This window comes from Equus przewalskii, chromosome 29, assembly GCF_037783145.1.
Source record: "Equus przewalskii isolate Varuska chromosome 29, EquPr2, whole genome shotgun sequence".
Lineage (NCBI taxonomy): Eukaryota > Metazoa > Chordata > Mammalia > Perissodactyla > Equidae > Equus > Equus przewalskii.
Window position 1 is genome coordinate 21,292,959 of NC_091859.1, and position 21,232 is coordinate 21,314,190.

Genomic DNA, 21,232 nt, shown 5'->3' on the forward strand with positions numbered 1-21,232 from the left:
TGCAAATTTCATAAGAAAACTGCCTTTAGTACGCTGTATGGTGATCGCCTATTTATTGGCCTCTCCACTAGATTGTAAGCTCTGGTAGAGGAGAAACAGTGGCTTAAACTTCTTAGAATCCCTAGTAACTGGCATATGATAGGGTTTCAATCAATGTGTGTTCATTCTCTTCGTTCAGCCAATATATATTTAATGGAGCACTGAGAACCTTAGTTATTGAGTTTAGTTTCATTTTAAAAACTTGCCAACAAAGCAGGGTGCTAATTATGCATTTGAAGTGGGAACAGGATACTTTCAATTGTTTGTCACAAAGCAGTATTTGGGGTAGAGTAGAATTGAGACATTCAGCTGTCCAGGGTGCTTCCTAAAAGGGGTATACTGGCTTACCCCTGGGCAAGGGCTGTTGGTAAATATGTTCTTATGTGTAGTGGTCATCTATGGTTGTCCTGGGAGGCCCACTGTAAGCCCAAGGAACATGGGTTAGTCATGGAGGGAAGTGGAAATAATAACAATAATGATGATGATGATAAATAATAACAATAATAGTAGTAGCTAATATTGAGTACACTTATTACATACCAGGCACTGTTCTAGGCATTGTACAAATATTAACTCATTGGATTTGCACAAGAACCCTATAAAGTAAGCATAATCATTATTGCCATTTCACAAATGAGGGAACCGAAGCCCAAAGAGTTTAATTAATTTGCCTAAGATCACAAAGCCACTAAGTGGTGGAGCTATTTGAATTTTGTCAGTCTGACTCCAGATTCACAATCTTAACCCCTAAACTATGCTATCATAAGACCCTGGGGAGTAGGATTTTTGAGGGATCTGCTTAGGCCAAGTCTCTTCAGGGTGTCACCTAAATAAAATAGGTGTGTCCCAAGCCAACTCATCCTTGAAGAACTCTTCAGGACAAAGGTTGGTTTGGACCCAAAGTGAGCCATTTTTAGGTGTTCTGTTCTTGAGTGGATTATTCTCTCAATAATAAGAGTTATCATCCCTTCCTCTCTGGGAGGAGCCTAGCAGTTTTGAAGATAATTGACAACAGGAAGATTGGCCCTCATTTCCCACACCTGGCATGAATAAGTTCAGGGCGTGTAGGGGTAGAGAATCCTTCTAGATTCTCATTGATTCAGTGTAAAACCTATCTGTGCCCTGAAACTTCCCATGCCTCCTTGGGGCATTTCTGGGCACTGTGAGCATTAACAAGTCTTACTCATCGGAAACTCCAGTGAATAAACTTACAAACGGAGATGATAACAGGAATGTAAATGAACTCTGATTAAAGATTTGCTCTTTGTGAACGTACCTCCTTTATGTTATTTACTCTTCCTATTAGATATGATCTGGGAAAGATAGTAATATCATGTATTGTGATGACTTTTACAGGCAGTCTTAATTTAGTTTATGAAGAATGGTAAGTGAAAACACGGTGCATAACACCTAAAGATTCAGGGAGATTTCTAGATTCAAGTTGCTGGCTTATTTCCATTTTTTCATGTACAAAATTTTTTATGCCCCAAGGCTTTCATTTATGCCTAAATGGCAGTTTATTTGCGCCATTCTGCATGCTATTTACCATAAGAAGTCAGGAGCTGAAGGAGCATTCGGAAGCATGCATATACACACACACAATTTCCAAACGCTACCAAATCTGTGTACTTTGAATTGTGGGCATCAAGTCCAAGATTGCTTAAAGATGTGGTTCAGCAGATCTTTGTTTTGTAGTAGTACAGCTAGAACTAAGAACGAAAATCAAGTTTTCTGGTTTATCTTTCAACATACATCATGGCCCCTTTTGTGAAAATTAGATGACCAGTCAAAACCAAACCAAAACAAAGCAAAACAAACCCTCAAACCCACTCATCAGCAGAAGGGAAGGCAGAAACTGCTCCAGTGCTGAGAAAAGCATAAATTGGGCCTTTCAAATCAGTTGTAAAACACTTTTGAGTTTAAAAATATTAATAAAATAACCTCACTTAAAAAGTCAAATGAGAGAAGGTTTTAAAATATATTATTGGCTCAGCATGTTTTTTGTTAGTGAGCACTATAGCTTAAATTTTAGGTTCTTGAGTAATTTTAGGTAGGATTCTCTTATCCTTCAGAGTAATGATTTCCTAGAACAAAGCAAATCTCTTTCTTTTCATGAGTTCGAGAAGAGAGACTACTTTTATTTATAACCATGGGTGTAAGAGGTTCAAATGTAGCATTTCTTGAAAAACCACATTATCAGAATATCCTTTCTTTGCATAGCTCCTTAATTAACAAATAATATTTTTCCTGTTGAGAAAAATCGTGAAAGACTTTGAAATGCCCTCCTTCCCCCGCAAGAAGATAACTGAGTGTTCTGGACTATCTCTGCTTTTTATTGTCACTCAACTATTTTACAGCTCTGTAGATTGTAGAAAATTATTAATAATGCAAATAATTCTTGTCCAGAGAAATGCAAACCAGTTGTGTCTTGTAGAATGCAGTTGATCATTGCCCTTCTTACTGACCTGTTGTGCATCTATTTGTCCATATATTTCAACATGCTTTATTTGCCTATGTATGTGTGTTCTTTGAATTTTCCTTTGAACCAGTTGTACTTACTGGTCCCTTATTAATTGAGTTAAATAAAATTGTTGACATGTGTTCATTTTATATCTGTGTGAAGATCATGACTTTACCCTTTAAAAATTTATCCTTTACCACTGGCATTTCTCATCCTCCACATGTTACCTAGAGTTCTCCTATCAAGACTACTTGAGGATGTACTTCCAAAAGGGAAATTTCAACATGCTTTATATAGCTAAATGAGTCTTGAATGTCTTATATTTTCACAAGATTAATTCTACTAGCCTCCTCTTTTCAGTATCATCAGGCACTTTATCTCTCTTGTGGGGACTGTAATAAATATTTCTGCCAAAACAACGCAAATAACATTGAATTAAAAATTGTAATGCCCAGGAGGCTTATGAAGATTACATTTAGATAAGATCATACTATTACCAACTTAAGAGAATTTTCTTTTCCTCCCATTACTTCATTGCATAGTTTATGTGGTCTTTGTTTCCAGTGGATTTCAAGAATTATTTCTGACTATTGGGCTTTTTTTTTTTTTTTCTTAGATTTTATTTTCTTTCCTTTTTCTCCCCAAAGCCCCCCGGTACATAGTTGTATATTCTTCGTTGTGGGTCCTTCCAGTTGTGGCATGTGGGACACTGCCTCAGCGTGGCTTGATGAGCAGTGCCATGTCCGCGCCCAGGATTCAAACCAACGAAACACTGGGCCGCCTGCAGCGGAGCGCGTGAACTTAACCACTCGGCCACGGGGCCAGCCCCCTGACTATTGGGCTTTTAAAAACAGCATCTGTCCAATAGATATATTTATTTAGCTGAATCCTGCAAGCGAATAGAGTTAGGTTACACACACAATTTGGTTTCAGATTTGAATGTATATAATGGCAATTAAGTAAGGCTCTGACTTAAAGATGTTTATTTCAGTGTATCTAAGGCTTCCTCAATTTATAATATCAAATTAGCTTTTTTCTCCTCTATAGTAGCCACAATTTCTCCAGCCGCAAGATACAGAGCCAGAGAAGATTGACCAATATCATTAGAGTCTTGCTGCACTTCTTGCTTATAGGCAGACTTTGAGTTTCCTATAATGCTATACAAGGAAACTAATCTCAGTATACAGCTAAGTAATTTGAAACTCCTTTCAAGCCGAATTGCTATCTGGTCACTGTGTTGAGTCACTAGGACATCTACTAGCTAGCCATTTGACCCATTCCATCTCTATTCTTCATTCAATCTCAGTTAAGTCTTATTTTCATAATTTCACTTTGCACTTGTCTTTTTTGTACTTAAACTTTTCCGAGGTCACAACGCAAAGCAGTGGAAGAACAGGGAATAGAACTCCCAAGAGAGTCCAAAAATATTAGAGGCTACATCTTACAACAGTGACGTCATCAGAAGGATTTTTTTTTTCCTTCCCACAAACACCTAAAATAACTTTTTATAATAAAATCTCTGGTGAGTAGTATGACTAATTAGTTATATATATATACATGTAATGACTAGGGAAAAAGGGATCATATCAATTTCAATTTCTTAGTACCTATTTAATTTTAATAATTTTAGAAAGAACTAGCAACAGTGGAATTAACAATACATAACTTCTAATATGCTGTCAAAACCAGTAACACAAACTATCGAGTAAGAACCCAGGAAAATGAGTGAAGGCAAAAACTAGTAGAACTCATTTTGTAAGCAACTTATCTGTCAAGCAGCATTTGACACGAGAATGAGGGTTTTGTGGGGTTTTGTTCAACGTCTTTTAGGATTTAGATGGGTTTTTATAATTAGTTGGGGGCCAGGTAAATGCTATTAGAAATGCTGTGGGGGATTATTAAGTACTTTTCACCCCATTGACATTCACGTGCTCAATGCGTTCACATAGCTTCTGGTTATTTTAAAGGAAAATTCCTTGTCACAGACTATTCTGCATTCTCTTACAAGGTTTTTTTTTTTTTTTAATTTATTCTAGTTCACATTTCCCACTGTTTTCCTTCTCCCTTGACAGCTCTGTTTGACTGTCACTCAGAATTCTATACAGTGCCGAGGGTGTTACAAAAGTTGACTTGTTTAAGATAAATGAGCCCCTGATTGCAGTACAAGAAGCCAGTTGCTAGGGCATGTTTTCTTCCATAGTCTTTTGTTGTTGAATTAAATCATTCAGATGCTTCTTTTCTTATTGAAAAATTGTTCGTTTCTAGGTGAATCTCTTAAAATATCGTCTTCATTATTGAGTATACTCATATGGAAGATCAAGGTGGAAATACTGATTTATTAAAAACTTACACTTGTTTGGCAACTCTATCTGAATGCAGAGTCATTAAGAAATCTGTATACGTCCAGAAACAACAGCTACAGCTATTGAAAGAATTGTTTTTCTTCAATACCTATCCATCCCAAACTATTGCTTTTTAAAACAGACAGCTTAATGATTGAGACTTGAAAAGAAATATATTGATTCTGTAAAATTTCTCTACAACCAGCCATGGGTTTTTCATTTGTTTGTTTTTTAGCTATTGATTTTTTCTCATTGAGATTATATTCATGTAACATAAAATTCATCAGTTTTACTATTTTAAAGCATACAATTCAGTGGTTTTTAGTATGTTCAAAAAGTTGTGCAACCATTACCACCATCTAATTCCAGAGCATCTTCATTCCCTTAAAAGAAACCTTGTGCCCATTAAGCAGTAACTCCCCATTCTTCCCCGAGCTCCAACCCCTGGCTATGACTAACTTACTTTGTCTTTATGGATTTGCCTATTCTGGACATTTCATATAAAAAGAATAATATAATATGTGGTCTTTTTTGTCTGGCTTCTTTCACTTAGCATAATGTTTTCAAGGTTCATTCATGTTGGAGCATGTATCAGGACTACATTCCTTTTCATGGTTGGATAATATTCCATCGTATTGATATATCACATTTTGTTCATTCCTCAGTTGATGGACATTGGGTTGTTTCTACTTTTTGGCTGTTATGAATAATGAATAATGTTGCTATGAACATTCATCTACAAGGTTTTGTGCAGACATATATTTTCAATTCACTTGGGTATATACTGAGGACAAGAATTGCTGGGTCACATGGTAACTCTCTGTTAAACTTTTTGAGGAACTTTTGGACTATTTTCCACAGGAGCAGTACCATTTTACATTCCCACCAGCAATATATGAGGGTACCAATTTCTTAATTTCATTTTCGAATTGTTCATTCCCAGCCTACAGAAATACAACCAATTTTTGTATATTGATCTTGTGCTCTGCAACTTTGCTGAACTTGTTTATCAGCAATAATAGTTTGTGTGTGTGTGTGTGTGTGTGTATGTGTATTCTTAAGGGTTTTCTAAATGCAAGATCATGTCATCTGTGAGTACAGAAAGTTTTATTTCTTGCTTCCAATCTAGATGCTTTTATTTCTTTTTCTTGCCTAATTGCCCTGTCTAAGACTGCTAGTACAATACTGAATAGATGTGGTGATAGCAGACCTCCCTGCTTTATTCCTGATCTTAGGGGGAAAGCGTTCAGTCTTCCACCATTACGTATGACGTTCAACGTGGGGTTTTCACGGGCGCCCTTTATCATGTTGAGTAAGTTCCCTTCTATACTTAGTTTGTTGAGCGTTTTTTCTTTTTAATTAAGAAAGGATGTTGGATTTTGTCAAAAACTTTTTCTGTATCCATTGAGATGGTCATGTTGCTTTTATCCTTCATTTTATTATTATGGTGTTAACATTGGCTGATTTTCTGATATTCAACTGACTTGGAATTTTAAAATATATAGTCACCTAGCTTTTTACTAGAATAAAATTTTATAGCCAAGAATATACCACTCTTCTCTATCCTTATTAGGGAAGTATAACTGCTCCTTCTAATAGTTTGAAAAAAATAGTGCATCCATCATGGCTGGGTTAGCAATGTCTAGACAAAAATATTTCAAGGTTTTATTTTGACTAAAAAGCAAAATTAAACTTCCATAGTACGAAGGTTTTGAGGGATTTGAAAAAAAATCTTTTTGTAGATGTAGTACAATAAATTAAGTGGAAATACAGTATTATTTATTATCTTGAGGGATAGCTGATGTATTAAGGAAGATTATCTCTTAATATTTATAACTTTCATCATTCTGCTTTTCAATTTGTGTAAGATGGCTACACGAGGTATTGAAATATTGTAAAAAGCTATTTGTTATAAGATACCTTTGTGCTATAGAAGCTCTTTGGTCTCTGAGCAAGTTTGATTGGAATAATTTATTCCTGAATGTTGAACATTTGAAACTTCATAATGATCTATTATTTAATATCTAAAACACAGAAAGCTTTCCTAGATATGTACTGCATGAAAACAGTTTAATTTCCTGGCAAAGCCATCCAATCCACCGTAATCCGAGGAAACTGAAGAAATAATGTAAGTGGAATGAATTCACACATCTCTTGTGACATCAGGTCCTTTAGCAACAAAAATGTAACATGTAGCATAAAATTAATTTAGTGGCATATGTTTAGTTACTTTATAAATGTTTTGGTTGCTATTTTAATTATAAACCAAGTGTTTTGTGGTTGCACTGTTAAAGTTTTTTATATTAAGAAAAAAAGAAATAAATTAAGGTTGGAATGGCATTTTAAAACTGAAATTCAATATATATGAAATAGAAATGAATTTCGACTATAATTTTTTCTGTTCAACTCAGTAAATCACATTAAAAAGTTCCAAAAGATTTTATGACACTCATACCCTGAAAAATATTTTAAGAAAAACAAGGACAACATCAGGACTGATACCATTATGTGTTTCTTCTTAGCCTCAATTTTCAGAAATCCAATAATTGAAAAGAAGTACTGAAGATAAGTCAGTTATTCTCCAAAGAAATGTGACGCTGGGTCAAAGGTGGAATAATCAGTCTTACTCTCCTAGTATTTGTACCATTACATTTATTTATGAAGCATGTGTGAAGGTATTTTCTTTCCTCTAATGTGACGTTAAAATATATTATTAGTCTTTATCTTACTGCTTTAATAAGACCACAATAATCTTCACAGTGAAAAAAACAAGCACCTTAATGTACATGAAACTCTACTAAAGATTTCTTAGTTTCTTTTCTTAGCATTATGTGGATAAATGTGACAAAGAGGGAATAAATTTTGGAATTAGAGAGATAGGGTTCCTAATCCCTGCTCTCAATAATCTTGGGCATGTTCCTTAATAACAAGACATAGTTTCCTACCTATAAAATAAGGTATAAAAAAAAAAAACCCAGCCCCATATATTTGTTTGAGGATTAAAAGAGAAAATATGCAGGTGAGTGACAGAGTCAATCAAGAATCTTCATTAATATTAATATTATTATCTGAAAGGAATCTCTTATTTTAAAAATGCCATTAATTCATTCATTCATATATTGATGCAGGATTTTTTAACCTGTTATATGTTAGACATTGTGAATGCCCCTGTATTTGCCATTAAAGAAGCAGATAGGTTAGGAGACAGAGAAGGTTGGACGTGTAAATAATTACAATATAGTAAGGTAAATTTTTTTTTTCTGCTTTATCTCCCCCAACCCCCCCCGTACACAGCTGTATATCTTAGTTGCATGTCCTTCTAGTTGTGGGATGTGGGATGCCGCCTCAACGTGGCCTGACGAGGGGTGCCATGTCCGCGCCCAGGATCCAAACCCTGGGCCGAGGCAGCAGAGTGCGCAAACTTAACCACTCGGCCACGGAGCCGGCCTCGTGAGGTAAATGTTTTGATCAAGAGAAATACAGGGGACTCTGGGAGACCTGAGGAATGACTGGGGTTTTGTGTCAAGACCACTAATAACCCAAGTGCTTGGCAAAATAGGCTGTAGTTCCTGGCTTTGCATATTAGTGAGGTGAGGTGGCAAAGTTTGGAACCCATGTATTTTCACTATTCCTACTCCTGTGTAATTCCACAGAATTAAGTTCTCTTTTTATTATATATGAGAATTGAATTAACTTATGAATGAGAATTAAAAGATAAATATGCTACAACTCCATCTTTAGCCTCTATTCAGCATATGGAAATATTATGATCCCATGTTCTTTTTAATTTTAATGTCTACCAGGGCATTATGTGGGAAACAATGAAACCACTGCCCTTCAGGAATTCTAAGAGCTGACCCAGCCAGCTAAGTTACATGTCGTAGTGGTGCCCTTAGAGACGCAAAAATAAAAGACAAAGGACACTTGATCAGTGTTTACTCTTACGAATTTCATAATTGTTTGCATTATATGTAAAATATTTAATAGTGGAACAAATGTAATCATTTTTTCCATTTCTAATATGTGAGCCGAAAGCTAAAAATATATTTTAGGTTTTGAAACCACAGTTTTCTCCTTCTATCTAAACAGTTAGAGAGAAGAGTTAAAAAGATATCAGAATTCCATGACTAAAAATAATCTTATTATGGGGCTGGCCCCGTGGCCGAGTGGTTAAGTTCGCGCGCTCCGCTGCAGGCGGCCCAGTGTTTCGTCGGTTCGAATCCTGGGCGCGGACATGGCACTGCTCGTCAGACCACGCTGAGGCGGCGTCCCACATGCCACAACTAGAGGAACCCAGAGCGAGGAATACACAACTATGTACCGGGGGGCTTTGGGGAGAAAAAGGAAAAAATAAAATCTTTAAAAAAAAAAAAAAAAAAAAAAAATAATCTTATTATGAGTTAACAAATACTCTAGTCCTATATCCCCACATATGTACTCTTTAATTCCATTAAAATATTTACATTGCTAAGACATAATACACCAGTTGTTCTAATTATAGTATTAAGGGCTTGAATGCCAAGATTAACAGACCTTGTTTTCCTCACAATTTGAAATGGCTGCGAATTTTCTCTTTCTTGTGGAAGAACTAAGATATATTTACACACGTGTGTGTGTGTGTCTATTTTAACCTTATATGTCTGGTCACTAAAAATTCTTGTAAGAGGGAATAAGGGCTTAAATTACATCTTATCTTCTACCAAATGTAATTGTTTTAGGACAAATTGAAGTACATTTCCAGCTCTTACAAAATTGGCAAGGCACAAATGAAATACCATAGAGATATGAGACCTGGGGTTGTGAACCAGAAGTGAGATCTTTATCTGTAACTTCAGCTTTTCTCTTTCCATGTAGCTTCCTCCTCCCCCACCCACCCCAGCCCCTACCATTATATTAGCAGTGATAGGCCCAGAGATCTCACAGCTATCCACAGGATGGAACCAAAAATGCTATACTGACAAGGAAATATTCATAACAAAATGTGCTGTGAGATATGCCTTGAATATCTGAGGAGCCCTTTATAATAAGAAAAATGTCAAATTTAAGTTGCTTCTTCCCAAATTTATAGGACTAGCAGCTCAATCCTGTTAAAAACCCCTCATTTTTGTATCTTCACAATGCTCCAATTTTGACCTAAATATAGATGTGTTTCATTTCTGCAAAGCACGTTCATGAAAAGTTGAATAAACAAATATTACATTTTGGAGAATCAATCTTACTTTTCTATTGGCTTATATTTCACCTTTAGAGATGTCAGCTCTGACACCAACATTTTAGCTTTCAGGTATTTTTATCCTTTAACATCTCTGTGAAATAGTCAAAGGCCTATAAATAAATATTTAAATGTTCTGGGAATTGAAAGAACCCAGCAGGGAATTCTTTCATGAGTATAAAAAACATTTTGTAATGCCTCTAGATTTGAAGTATTCTGGTTCCCTAATCATCAAACAAAAAGAGTAATTTCAGGCAACTTTGGCCTTTAAAAGAAAGTATGTTACTCTCTATAGAGAGAAAATATGGCTAGATTCATTGGGAAGTTTTACAGTCAAAACACTAATAATTTCCAGCCATGAACATATTTCACTGCCTTGCCCTTCTACTAGGAAACATACGGTAGTAAATGAAGTATAATCAACATTCTGTACACATTCCACGGCATCTGTAGTTACTCATTGCCAAGGGACTACTGGCAAAGCTATACCATAATAACACGGGAACACTGAAACAGGAAGAGCAAGACTTTCAAATGGATTGGGGATGGTCTCACACTAACTGTATCCAATTGGCAGGGTTTATATTTTGTTAAGATTGGGAGTAGAACATTGTGCCCCCTTTGGTGATAGGATTACCCATTCCTCCAAATGTAACATGACAAGTAAATGATCAGGATTGCTGCTGCCTTTCATCAGCAGTGGATATGACTGAGAGTTGGAGATGGAAGTAAACTTTGGTAATAAACAAAACCAAATATGGATATATTTGGTTTTAATGCCCATATTTGGTTTTATCTCTTCTTTACCCATATCTCTTTCTAATAAAACCAAAGATGCCCATCAAAGGTGATGTGTATCCCCCCACAAGATGATCACTTATTATTATTTACTTTGTAGATAATCCAGACTTATTGCTTTCACTGTTTCTTTCTTCCCTTCGGGCCATTTCATTAGTTGTTGAATGGAAGAGAAGAGAGAATCAATGATAATTTCTGGTTCCATATTAAAATGCAGATGACTTAGGTAGCTTACCTAGCCCTATAAAAAGAGTCTTTATAACACTTTTTTTTCTTTTAAAGATTGGCACCTGAGCTAACATCTGTTGCCAATCTTCCTTTTTTTCCCTTCTTCTCCCCAAAGCCTCCCAGTATATAGCTGTATATTCTAGTTGTGGGTCCTTCTAGTTCTGCTATGTGGCATGCAGCCTCAGCATGGCTTGATGAGCGGTGACACGTCCACACCCAGGATCCGAACCAGTGAAACCCTGGGCCGCCGAAGCAGAGTGTGCGAACTTAAACACTTGGTCACGGGGCCAGCCCCAAGAAGAGTCTTTTTAATAAGAGTTTTTTCTTGGTAGCCTATTGGGGGAGGAGGTGGGGTAGGAACGACTCAGTGTGGAGTAATTACTCTATCACTGTGACTTCAAGCAAGTAAATTAATCTCTCTCTACTTCAGTTGCCTTCATTTGCAGAACAGAAATAAAAATCCCTAACTTCCAGGGATGTCGTAAGGGTCAAGTGAAACAACGCCTGGGAAAGGGCTTCATAAAATATAAAGCAGTAAGTCTTCGGTGGTGGGAATGCTCTTCGCTCTCTCGTGTCTTTTCCCTCCTTGCTCAGTTTAGATTCCATGGTCCACCATGAGAATCAATCCTCTGAGCCCACCCCCCTCTCCCTTGCCCCTTCTGTCCTTTCTCTCCTCTTTTTTCTCTGTTCTTGACATAACGTCAACCCTGTTTAGATCTAAGTCTTTAGCAGCACAACAATAGCCAAAAGAGGCTGAGCTTTGGTGTCTGACAGGCAAATTTAAACTGTGGCTCTACCCTTTCTTAACTTTGGGGAAGTCACTTAACATTTTCAAGCCTCACTTTCTCATCTATGAAGGAAAATGATGGTGATACATCGTCTAGTTGTTGTGAAGATTAAACTCAATGACATTTCTAGCATGATAGCACAAGACCTGGCACATGGCAAGCATTCAATAAGTGGTAACTATTAGTAGTATTTATAGTCCATGATGATTATTTTTTTCAATGCTGAGAAGACCTAAGACTAATTTACAGATGTTCATTTCAAACATGAATGTATGTTTTGCTATATAAAAATGTGTTAAAATTTTGATTAATATTCTTATTTAATAATTTTATTGGTTGTTTTTAAACCCATGGTTCTTTTACTTAATACCTTGAAGACGCGAGAGCTTTCTAATGATTACTTTTGGCTTATTCACAGTACAGTAAAGAATTTTTAAAAAGAAGATGAAACTATGGTCTTAAATCCGTTCTGAATTGATGAAACATGCCATGTTAGATGTGCAAACATAAATACATGAATAAATGCATTCAGGTTCAGATGAGAAAAACTTTTGTAATGAAACTATATGAATGATTCTAAAACCTGCCTTATACAGCTAGGCAGCTAACTAACATTTTCCTCAAACTCACAGGTCTAAATGTTTGCTCTTAGATTTAAAACACATCAGTCAAAGTACTGACACTCTTTTCTATTGAGTTTCTGATTACAAAAGAAAAATCCACCTTTCCAAGTGTACCTCAAGGCATTTAAACAATTCTCCCCGTATTCTAAGGCTTCTGTGTTATTCAGTGGATGATATTTTAGTAAAACTATGAAACTCTCCATGTTCCTTCTTTTTACCACCCATCATCCAACAGCTGTAAAATCACCAGCTGCTAGGAAAAAAGACAACTAAATCAGTCTTCTCCAGCTGCAAAGAGGGAAAGCTTAAGATCTCCTCTTCACATAATTTCTGGGATCCCAGCAGGCTGGAGTCAAAGTAGTTTTCCTTGCCACAAGACCCCTAGCCTTGAACACATGTCAAACAGCACATAAGCTATGACTTATTTTTGTTGTTATTGGGGAAGAAGTGTATCTGGGAGAAGTAGTGGAAGTGGCTGCAATAATACAATATAATAACAGCAGTGTAAGGAGTGTCTACCATATCCCAGACACTGGCTATCATATTATTTTAATCCTCACAATAACTATATAAGGTAGATATTATCTTCATTTTATTAGGAAACTGAGGTTCAGTGAAACTGAGTAACTTCGTAAACACTGTGGTGAGTCAAACTCAGGTCTATTTGACTCCATGCTGGGGTCTTAATCACTGTGCTCTTTTGCCTTCCAGTAAAATGAACAGATGAGGAAAAATTGAACTGATGAAGGATAAATGGAAATGGATCTGGGAAGAAGGGGAAACATGGAAAAGATGGTACTACTTTAAAAGACACAGGAGGAGTGTTTTAAGGTAAATGAGGCTGCCCACTTGTACCCCACTTCATGCCTTTTCCTATTCCCTTCTCCCAAAAAAGGAAAATGACCCCTTTTAGCTTAGGAAACAGACTAAGGGGTAGGCCTGGTGGTGTAGTGGTGAAGTTTGTATGCTCTGCTCCACGGCCCAGGGTTTGAGGGTTTGGATTCTGGGCATGGACCTGCATACTGCTCATCAAGCCATGCTGTGATGTCCCACATATAAAATAGAGGAAGACTGGCACAGATGTTACCTCAGGGCCAATCTTCCTCACCACAAAAAAGAAAAGAAAAGAAAAGAAACAGACTAAGTGTCATTTCCATTAACTTCTATCATCAGCCATCCAAAATTCTAGCCCACAAAATCAGATTCATTAATTATTCATCCTCACAATATAAACTGCAGATAAATTGGCATAGTCTATAAAGCAGCAGCTCTCAAATTTTAGCAAGCACTGGAATCACCTGAGGGCTTGTTAAACACAGCTTCCTGGGCCCCATCTCTAGAGTTTCTGATTCAGTAGGTCTGGGGTAGGGCTTGAGAATTTGTAATTCTGACAAGTTCCCTGGGGATGCTAATGCTGCTGGTTCAGGGACCACACTTTGAGAATGACTGCTATAAAGAAAAACTGTGCTAAAGAAAGTTCGATTCCTATCCGCATACCCATGACGAGCTGACTAGTGAAAGAACAGCATTTCTTAAGAGGTTACCTTCCATCCTGCAGGCACAATTTGTGAATCCAGTTTTTGTAGCTGCATAGGTATAATGAATGGTGTTCAGAGACACACAAATGTGGGAGGACAATTGACCTTATGGCCATATTCTTAATGAGGAAAAAGACTATGCCTTTTTTTTTTTTTTTTTTTTGGAAAGTGGTTGAGAAATTATTGAGTAAAGATAGGAAAACATGGCTAAACTTTGGGTGGTTATAATATTGATTAAAATAATGTCTTGGATGCATGTGAGAATGATCTAAACATGATATGAAATAATTCATAGTCCTCTTTAACTAGGAAATACACCTGAATGAGTTTCAATAAAATAATTGAGAGCTATTTGGTTTTTCATCTGTCACCTCACAAACTGACATTTTCCTATGCCCACGCTATTCTCACACTTGCACATTCTAAGTTAGCTACTGATGTCAGTTAGATGCAGTATTTGGATAGCGTATCCTGCAAGAGATTTTCTAACTTTTTTTTTCCAGGAGGATCTCATCCCACTGATAAATGTATCAACACGATCCCAAGTGATTGCCTCCTTCATGACAATAGAAAGTCTGCAAATTCTGGAGGGAAATTTGAACTGGTGGTAGGGAAAATTGAACTGAGAAGCATTTCTGTAGGACTGAGCAGGGGCTGGAGACCTAGAAAGCACCGGCTGAACATTTAATCAAGACTTCCCCGTCTATACCACATCCTAATGATACTAACATTTGCTATTTTACCAACTACCCATGTAACTTCTACTTAGGGCATCTACTCCCTAGTTAGCCAAAAAACCAAAACAACAACAACAACAACAAAAAAGGAAATGAAAACGTCTATGCTTTTAATGTGCAATTTGCTCAGGTAAGCAATCAGAGTAATAAAAACATCACCTTCATAAGAGGCAACCATTTCCAAATTTAATACCAGCTCTTTATAATCCATAAAAAATATACATAAAAATAAAATGCACCTAAGTTTAGAGATGGGAAAAATCTCAAACCAGAAGCACTCACATTTCCAACCCTAAGCCTCTGCTGGTCCAATTGCTTATGGCTTTTTTTTTTAAGGGAGTACAGCCAGCAAGGATTCTCATGCAACTGGATCCCTGGAGGCCAACATAGCTTTGGCCAGTTAGCCTGCTTCCTGCCCCTCACCTGGCCCAGCACCAGGTTTGACTTGGTCTTGCCTGGTTTCGGGACATGCTGCAGTCACAGCACCAGGGATACCACCAGTCCTGCAGAGGTAGAGACCCATATGAAAACCAGGTAGCAGGATGTCACAAAACTAGTATTATTTTAAAAAGAAATTGCTTCCCATTTCAAAGCAGCCTGAGATTAGCAAGGAAATGAGGTTTCCATCCTATAGGGTCTTCTAGGATGAAGACTCCTCATTCTAACATCCTTTTGAAATGGAAAAACACAACTATCTAATCCCCTTTACTTGGCTATGCAGATCCTCTTTATAGGTTGATTGGGTTTTTTCCCCTTATTTTGGGGGGGTTTACATTAACTTTATTGTAACAGAGAAACCAGAATGCAATAAGTCTACATGATTAGAGGCTGGCACTGTGACCAAGTGGTTAAGTTGGCACACTCTGCTTCAGCAGCCCAGGGTTTCTCCAGTTCGGAGCCTGGGTGCAGACACAGCACCGCTCATCAGGCCATGCTGAGGCAGCGTCCCATACAGCAGAACAAGAAGGACATACAATTAGAATATACAACTATGTACTGGGGGTGCTTTAAGAAGAAGAAAAAAAAGAAAAAAAAAAGATTGGCAACAGATGTTAGCTTAGGGTCAATCTTAAAAAAAAAATGTCTATGTGATTAGAGCAGATGGAGGTTATCTTTCTGAAGGGTGAAGCCTAAGCCCAGCTGGCAGCTCATAAAGGTTAAAAACAAAGCCAAGAGCATCCTCTTTCCTGGTTCTACCCTGCATTGCCTGACCTATTATGTGAGGTGAGCGACTGCACAACCTCACTGAACGAAGGTACACGGTCCAATCAGGCAGAGGCAACATCCTGAGAGGAGACAAGTAAACAATCATTAAAGAGGATGCTGAAATAAGATGCAGTTGCCTACTCTCTGCTATTCTTTGCCAAGAAAGGTGAGGGTATGGGATGAGCAGTAAATTACATTTTTCATTCTTCACATAAGTAAATCCTGATAGGATGGGGTTGATGGCCAATCAAGCAATAGAATAGGATGAAAATCTAGGCTAGTTATACACCTTCACGCCTAAGGAAAAGAACAGCAGTGCAGATGGAGAACTCCTGGGTCAGCCTCTCCACCTGTTCGGGCTTTACCCCTGTGAAACAAAATCTGCCAATCTGGTCAGGGATGCGCTGCCTGTCGTGGGAGCACCCTTCTTCTTGAGGTTGGAGACCAGCTGAGTTCTCATGCTAATGATGTGGTTGGCCCTGAAGTTCAATTCTTGCAACCATTGTTTCCACAAATCCAGCTGTCAGAATGGTTGAGGCAATCCAGGCCCCTTTGAGAAGAGGGTTGGAATACGTGGAACGGATCAAGATCTTCAACTGTCACTCCCCCCTTTTGGCTTCATCAGCATCTTCGCAGACCACAGTGAAGGCTCCCACACAGTCACCATATAAGTCCACGTTCTTGGCAAAGGATTGGAAGAGACAAATATTAATGCCCTCTTCAATGAAGTGGCGCACTGCCCAGGCATCCTTGTTACCATCACCACCGGCAAAGCCTTGGTAGGCCACTTCAAAGAACGAAAAGAGATTCTGTTTCCTCACTACCGTTGCTATTTCCTTCCACTGCTTAGAATGAGGGTCCACTCGCCTGGGATTGTGGACATGGTCATGCAGGAGAAAAACACTTTGCTCTGGCATTTTTAAAGTGTCCTTCATAGCACTGTGAAGTCAAAGCTACAAGTCTTGGGGTCACAGTATCAATAACCATGTAGCTGCATCCAGCATCCCTGAGGATGGGTGTATGATTTTCCCAGGATGTTTGGGCAGAAAGACATCTCGGCTGAACTTTAAAAATCTTTGCAGAAAACTGGCTGCGGTCCTTAGGGCCTCAGTTCCAGAAATGGTCTGCACAGTGACATACTGGTCACTTTTCAGCACTCTGCTGTTCTCACCCAGGGCTAATTTTGCAGAAACCTTACAAAATTCAGCCAGTCTCACAATGGACAGGTATTCTTTGTCCATTTTTTTTGCACCAATCTGGGCCTCTGCCTTCCGGAAGCTAGGGATCATGTAAGGCTTTCCACTATCATCGCAGTAGGCACCACCTCCTAGATTCATCTTTTTGCTGTTGGTGTCTCTCTTACAGATTCCTGTGACTCCTAGGATGGGATCTGGGGGTCCCATCTCCCACTGAGATGGATCTGGCAGAGGCTGCCACAGCGAGGCCTGGGTGGAGGGCGGCAGGACCCCAGACAGGATGCAGCCAGAGCACTGCAAGGCCATGGTGGGCAGCAAGCATGCAGCGGGTAGTGGCAGAGTGAAGCAGACGGCCAGCAGGCGCAGACCCGGAGGCTCGGGCTCATGGATTGACAGTTTTCTTGCTGGCAGAAGATTGTACAGAATTCTTGTATTTCAAGACTTTTGCAAAAGTCTCATAACTTGGGGTAATTATCCCTTGTTGAATATAGCAGAACAAATAGGAATTTCTAGAATTTTCACTTTAGCCTTAGAAAGCATTGCTCACTCTTTGACAGTTTACATTCAGAGGACTTAAAAAAGTAAAAGAAAACAAAACTATTCCTTTTAAATGTATACTGATAAATGTCTTGTAAGTCTCTGGGGAGCCTGGTAATTTAGTTTGGTTGATAAGAGCCATTCAGGTTGTCTCACAGGTCATTTACCCACAAATATGGCTTCTCTGGGCCATGCTATGGGGGCCTCTAGGCTTGTGTCTGTCCTTTTGCTCAGGACTCGACCCTGAAGTGATTCTATAAGGCCTGAATTATAAGAGACAGTTGAGGAGACAAAAGGCCAGCATCTTAGTTCAGGCTGCTACAACAAAGTACTAAAGACTAGGTGGCTTATAAACAGCAGAGACTTGTTTCTCACAGTTCTGAAGGCTGAAAGTCTAAGGTCAGGGTGCCAGCATGGTCAGGTTCTGGTGAGGGTTGTCCTCCAGGCTGCAGACTGCTAATTTCTCACTGTGTCCTCATATGGCGGGCGGAAAGCTAGCTAGTTCTCTGACCTCTTCTTTTAAGGCTACTATGCCCATTCATGAGAGCTCCACTCTCATGACCTAATTATCTCCCAGAGGGCCCCACCTTCACATACCATCACACTGGGATTAGGGTTTCAACATACGGATTTTGGGGTGATACAACCATTCAGTCCATTGCGCCTATAGGTTCTCTTTTCACTAATTCATTTCAATATAATGACAAAAATTTACTAGCACTCTACTTCACAAAAACTTTCTAGTTTTACAGTTGAGTAGGTTGACATGTCTCTAGAATCTCTGGGTTATTTTCTATTTGGATCATACCTGAACCCAAGTAACTTAGATATACCAAATTATCCCATCCTTTATTTAAAGCAATATTAGTTCAAAGACCCATTAGTGTCTGGAAACTAGTGTTTGTTGAATGAATGTTGCATTTTCTTCAACTGGAGAGACCCAGATTCACTGAAGTAACAGCATTGTTTCTATTTTCGTTACTCTCTGGCCACTGTCCTAGTCAGATGCTCTGAGGCCTTTTAAATGTTATTTATTTTTTTATTTTGCTTTGATGAGAAGTATCAGAGCAAAATATAAAATTAAAAAATTGAGGTGCTCTCCTACTTGCCTTCTCCTTGCCTACTCCTATCCGGAGCTCTGGATGCAGCCCAACAAGGTGCCTGCTGTCTGGGCCACTTTGTATCTTTTTTGGAAGAAGGTCATATGAGGACAAACAAGACTGTAATTTTTCATCATCTCTCTAAGCCTATGTTGCTATCATTCAGACACCTACGGAACACCCTCTTCTGGCTTAGGTAATGCACGAGGTCCTGAGGATACAAAGGTCACCCAGGCCCTGTCCTCAGGAGTTCAGGATCTCCTGGAAGATGCAGACAAGCAAAAGTTCAGAGGAAAGCACAAGACGTGTGAACCTGGAGGAGAGTTTAACTCTGCCTTAGGGTGAGAGGGGGTCAGGCCGCTCTTCACAGAGAATTATTATTCATTCTATTGGCCAGATAGCAAAAGAGACAAGGCTTTAAACTGAGGTTCTTATTTTTTCCACTTTAAAATCTACTCAACAATGGTCCCCATTTACCTTACCGTCAAAGCTGGCTTCTGTGTGATAATGCCACTAATATGATTATGCCAACCTCTCCTACTGCTCATCTTACACTTTATATCTGAAGGTCCTGGTACTCAAAACTGGCATGGATGCTTTCCAAAGAATCAGGTTATCATACTTGACTATAATTCTAAAATTGAAGATTAAAACACAAGTTAATAGGCACTTTCTAGGATGGGTACGAGTTGGAGGAGTGAATCGCAGAGGAAGAAGGAAGAAGTACTATGCAAGCACAGACCAACCTTAAGGGAACTTAGACTACCAACGCCCAAAGCTGAAGGGAACTCGTGACTTGTCTTTCATAGGTGTGCACTTGGTTACATACCACGTGGAATGTTCCTGGGGCCTTGACGGGTCTGAAGCCATCAACAGGTACACATTGATCAGCATGGCCGTTACAGAAGCAGCTGCCCTTGACGATGAAATCATAGATTGCATAGTGTGTAAAATGCTGAGGCTTTGCATTCAGGTCATTTCCCTGACAGGGACAAGACTGTCGTTTTAGCAGCTGCACACGGAGGTTGGTGATCTTCAGCTGCTCCTGTGCTTTCGCACCATAAGGGTTCTCCACGTCATACGGTGGTGACAAAGCTCTGAAAATAACCTGTAAAGAAAAAAGAAATACCATGTGTGCATAAGGCTGTGTGCAAATCCTGAACTGTTTACCCCACATAGTCCTGGTTTGATTTATACCTTTTGTCATCTGCAAGTGATAAGATAAGAGGTACTTTGACCTTGATCACACCTGAGGAAGAGTCGCCCTGTTATTCCAAGGAACAGATGTGCTGCCTGTTTGGATGCAGAAGAAGTGTAAATTGAGTAAGCGGCAGAGACCGACTCTTGAGATGGAGGCAGCCGTGCAGAGTTCTTGGGGGAAGCACGTTCTGGCAGAAAGAGCAGCACGTTTGAAGGCCATGAAGCGGAATTAAGCTTGGCTTATTCAAGGAAGAACAAGGCCAGTGTGACTGGAGTCCACGGGACAAGGGGAGAGCATTTGGAGAGGAGGACAGAGCTGATGCAGACACATCCTGAATAGAACCCTTTAAAGCCCGTGGGAGTTATTCGGACTGTGGTGGGAAGCCGCCGGAAGGTCATAGGCAGAGAATTATATGATCCAATTTGCCTTTTTAAAAAAGATAACTCCTTTCTGTGAAGAGAACGGATTGTAAAGGGTGAAGAATAAAAGCAGGAAGACCAGTTAGAAAGCAATTGCAAAATCAAGATCCAGGCTCTTATGTTTCTAAAGGAGGTGTGACTCTTTGAAAGACTGATCAGTTATTAATTGGGGCCCCTGTTGCTACACATATGCTTGGTTCTCCTTTTCTGGATCTGTCTTCCAAGCCTGCGGCGCGTATTTGGAATAGCTTTGCTGGTAGTAAATATACAATCCTTTGAGGGTAGATTTGATTTCTGAAATTAGTCAAAAGTCACTTAAACCCAAATGCAGTGAGTAAAGAGCTGGATCAAGTTAGTTAACAGCACTTTTAGTTAAATGCAAAGTATAATTAAGTAATGAGATAGTTTCTATTGTGTAGGTTATACATAGACGCTGAAGGCAATTTAAAACTTTAGTTCTGAGGAGGAAACCAGGGGAATGGAAGGCTCAGAAAGGGTGGACTCGGGCATGTGTGTGAGCCTATACATTATGTGAGGGCTTATAAAAGAGGGCCCTGGGGTGGGTGGTGCAAAATTCTCTAGTGGATCTGTTACTTTGGGGAAGCAGAGGTTGGTGGAAGAAGAAATCACTGCCAGTGGAAACCAAGGAATATAAGAAAAGAATTCCAAAATACTTTATAACATGAAACAGTATTATAAAGAGACCAACACTGTTATACGTTATTATGCAGGTTTAAAAAAAAAAAAAGAACAAAATCCCAAGCAAGTTCATTAACCTATATAATAAGAGACACAAAGGCTCCGCTG

General features: G+C 38.8%; 1 protein-coding gene and 1 pseudogene across 12 annotated transcripts in view; both read right to left on the minus strand.

Annotated features, from left to right (window-relative positions):
- The window catches only part of NTN4 (netrin 4), a 170,672-nt gene that overhangs the window by 63,903 nt on the left and 85,537 nt on the right, over window positions 1-21,232 (minus strand). For all 12 annotated transcript variants that reach the window (XM_070600193.1, XM_070600192.1, XM_070600200.1 and 9 more), the window contains one exon: window positions 19,635-19,913. In XM_070600193.1, the coding sequence (XP_070456294.1) occupies window positions 19,635-19,913 (279 nt within the window). The remainder of the gene's footprint in view (window positions 1-19,634; window positions 19,914-21,232) is intronic.
- On the minus strand, window positions 14,861-17,603 carry LOC103561936 (aspartate aminotransferase, mitochondrial pseudogene; annotated as a pseudogene).